The 3299-nt window shown below is 30.0% G+C and overlaps 1 protein-coding gene across 1 annotated transcript; it reads left to right on the top strand.

Annotated features, from left to right (window-relative positions):
* The first annotated feature begins 1138 nt into the window (after positions 1-1138).
* LOC110612558 lies at positions 1139-3018 on the top strand. Its single transcript, XM_043955590.1, has 4 exons — positions 1139-1371; positions 1588-1754; positions 1990-2719; positions 2826-3018. The coding sequence occupies exons 1-3, from the start codon at positions 1139-1141 to the stop codon at positions 2706-2708; spliced, it is 1119 nt and encodes a 372-aa protein (XP_043811525.1). The 3' UTR covers positions 2709-2719; positions 2826-3018.
* The last annotated feature ends 281 nt before the right edge of the window (positions 3019-3299 follow it).

Raw genomic sequence — 3299 nt, forward strand, 5'->3', positions numbered from 1 at the left:
GATAGAAGTATAATCTTCAACGTGGACAGAGGAAATAAGTATGAAATTTTCATGGTCACAATGGCAGCGATAACAATAGTGATTGAGTTGTGTAAAAGAAACAAAAAAAAAAAGTATAAATATAAGCACAATCCTGCTTTTGGATATATAATGACATTATAATATTATATGCAATTAACCACCTTTTGTAAAGTTTACATGACTTAAAGGATGTTTAGTTTATTTTTTTCTCATAGCTGATAGTTATCAGTTTCCAAACAACTATTTTATGTGTTTAGTAAACTCTTAAAAAGATGGTGGATAACTAATAAGTACATTACTAGCTGTGTTTTCAATTAACTCTAATTTTAAAATGGTTTCTCATCGGCTGATAAAACTTTATTTTTTTTTCATTTAGATCATATTACTTTTTAGTATTTATTAATTGTAAAATTTTCATAATATAAGAAATTTTATTATATATTAATAAATTATTTATACTTATAAATAAATATAAATATTATAAATAATTATATTATTTATAATGTTTATTTATTTTTATATAATAAAAATACATATGTACATTAAAAAAATAAATTATATTTTATTAACAATCATATTTTAAAACACATATAACAACCATATTTTAAAACACACATATATTATATAATAAATTATTAATTTTTAGATTTTTCAATAGTAAATAAATAATATGTTATATATACATCCTTATTCACCATTTTACATATTAACTGCAATAGTTATACATAGTTTATCAAACACTTAAAATATTTCTATTGCAATTTGAAATCAGGTATCAGTTATAAACTATTAGCTGTTTCCAACAGTTAAACCAAAAATATCCTTATACTTATTCAAAACTTTAAACTTAATAGTGCAAAACAAGTTACAATGGCATGTGTAAATGAAGTTCATAATTAAACTCAATAATAGTGCAAATTTCAGACACTACAAAAAAACAGGCTATCAGTGACGGATTTAGCGACGAAAATTACTTCCGTCGGAAAAGAAAATTTTAGCGACGGAATTAGCGACGGATCAGTGACGAATACTAAATGTGTATATTTCTGACGGATTTGCGACGGATTATTAAAATTTTAGCGACGGAATAAATTCCGTCGCTAATCCGTCAGAAAATATGAAAAATATAAAAGAAAAACCTAATCCATCTCTTTCATCCCCCTTTAATTTCCAGCCTCGCTCTCTCCTCTCCTCTCCTCTCCTCTCCTCTCCTCTCCTTGACGCCCCACCCTTGTCCGTGCCTCAATCACCGTCGCCGCTGCCGCTAGTGTCGCCGCTACCACTAGTGTCGCCGCTACTGGACGCTCCTCTCGCCACCGCTCCCGCTGCCGCTCCCGCTTTGGTTATCAGGTGAGTGTCTAGTTTTAGTTTTAGTTTCTTTAGTTTGTATTAATCAAAATATAATTCATTTAGTTATAAATTTGTATTAATCAAAATATATCTTTAGTTTTACTAATTATATTTTAAAAAAATTATTGAAATTGGTTAAGTGCTGTTGTGCACTAAAATATAAATTGGTTTAGTTTTGTCTTCATTTCTTTCAAATTTAAAAAAAAATAATAATAGATGGTGCTGCTACACACAGCAGCAGTTGGTGCTGCTGCACACAGCAGCAGTTGGTGCTGCTGTGCAGCAGCAGTTGGTGCTGCTGCTGTGTGCAGCAGCACCTGCTGCTGCTGCACACAGCAGCACCTGCTGCTGCTGCACAGCAGCAGTTGGTGCACCTTTCTTTTGTAATTTTTTTGTAATTTTTTTAATTATTGTGCAGCAGCAGTTACACCTTTATTTTGTATTTTTTTTTAATTATTGTAAACATTTATATGAAAAATTATTCAGAGTTTTTATATCTCATTTTTATAACTTGATGATCAAAGGAAGTTGTTATAATGGTGTATGGGTCAAAGGTGTTGTTATAATGAATATGGCAGAGAGCGAAAAACATTAAATAGTGGTGTATGGGTCAAACAGTTTTTATAACTCATTTATATGGCAGAGAGCGAAAAACATTAAATAGTGGTGTATGGGTCAAAGGAAGTTGTTATAATGAATATGAAAGTGATTACTATGGCTTGCTGAATGAGGTATTAGAATTAGAGTACTTTGGAGAGAAAAACAAGATAATCCTTTTCAAGTGTGAATGGTTTGACACTAATAGAGGGGTAAGGGTCCATCCTCAACATGGTCTTGTGGAAATCAATGTCAAATTAAGGCTAGCATCATCTGATCCATTTATTTTAGCTCAACAAGCTCATCAAGTTTGCTATATTAAATATCCTAAAATCAATAAAGTCAAAGTTGACTGGTGTGCGGTTTTCAAAACCAAAGCTAGGAGCACTTACAATATTGGACCTTCCATGGTTAACAACAATTCAAATGAGCAAAACTCCAATGATGTTGCTTATCAAGAGGATGATGTCTCAAGACCTCAAGAAATTGTACTAACAACCGAACTTGATGATCCCACAATGTTACTTGATTCAAGTAGTATGGTTGAGGTGGATGTTAATGAATTGCAACAAGTGCAACAACCACTTGAAGTGGTGGAAGATGAAGATGAGGATGTAGAGGAAGAGGAAGAGGGAGAGGATGAGGAAGAGGAAGAAGACACTGAAGAGTCAGATAACGATTTAGAAGTTGATGGTAGTGATAGTGATGATGATGTCAACTTAGAAGATGATTCTGAATGATACATTGTAAAGTATATCATATTTTTATATATATTCATAGACTTAATATTTGATTATTATTTTTTCTATTGTTTGTCTTTATTGTTAATTAAAACTAATGGACAATTATTTTTTCAGATGCCTCGAAGAGCAGTATCATCTAGAGGTAGAGGACATAGCCAGCAGCTTTCTATGAATGAAACAGATAATCCAACTGCAGATTGTACTTCTCTATCAGATGATTCAACAAATTCATAGATTAGTTTTTAGTTTTATGAACATTGTTAAGTATTATTGATTTATTTTAAATTTTATGACGATTGTTAAGTATTATGAATTTATTTTAAATTTTATGAACATTATTAAATATTATGGATTTATTTTATATATTCTGAATATTGTTAAGTATTATGAATATTACTTATAATTATTATGAATGATATTTGATTTATATTTAATATGATTCTTAATTATAAATTATTTGATTATAAAGGGAATATCTAAATAAAAACAGGAAATTATTTTTTGTGATTGAATTTTAACATATTAGCGACGGATTAGCGACGGATTTGTGAAAATTTTTTTTAAAATGGGTTAATATTTCCGACGGAT

Source organism: Manihot esculenta, chromosome 4 (assembly GCF_001659605.2).
Source record: "Manihot esculenta cultivar AM560-2 chromosome 4, M.esculenta_v8, whole genome shotgun sequence".
Lineage (NCBI taxonomy): Eukaryota > Viridiplantae > Streptophyta > Magnoliopsida > Malpighiales > Euphorbiaceae > Manihot > Manihot esculenta.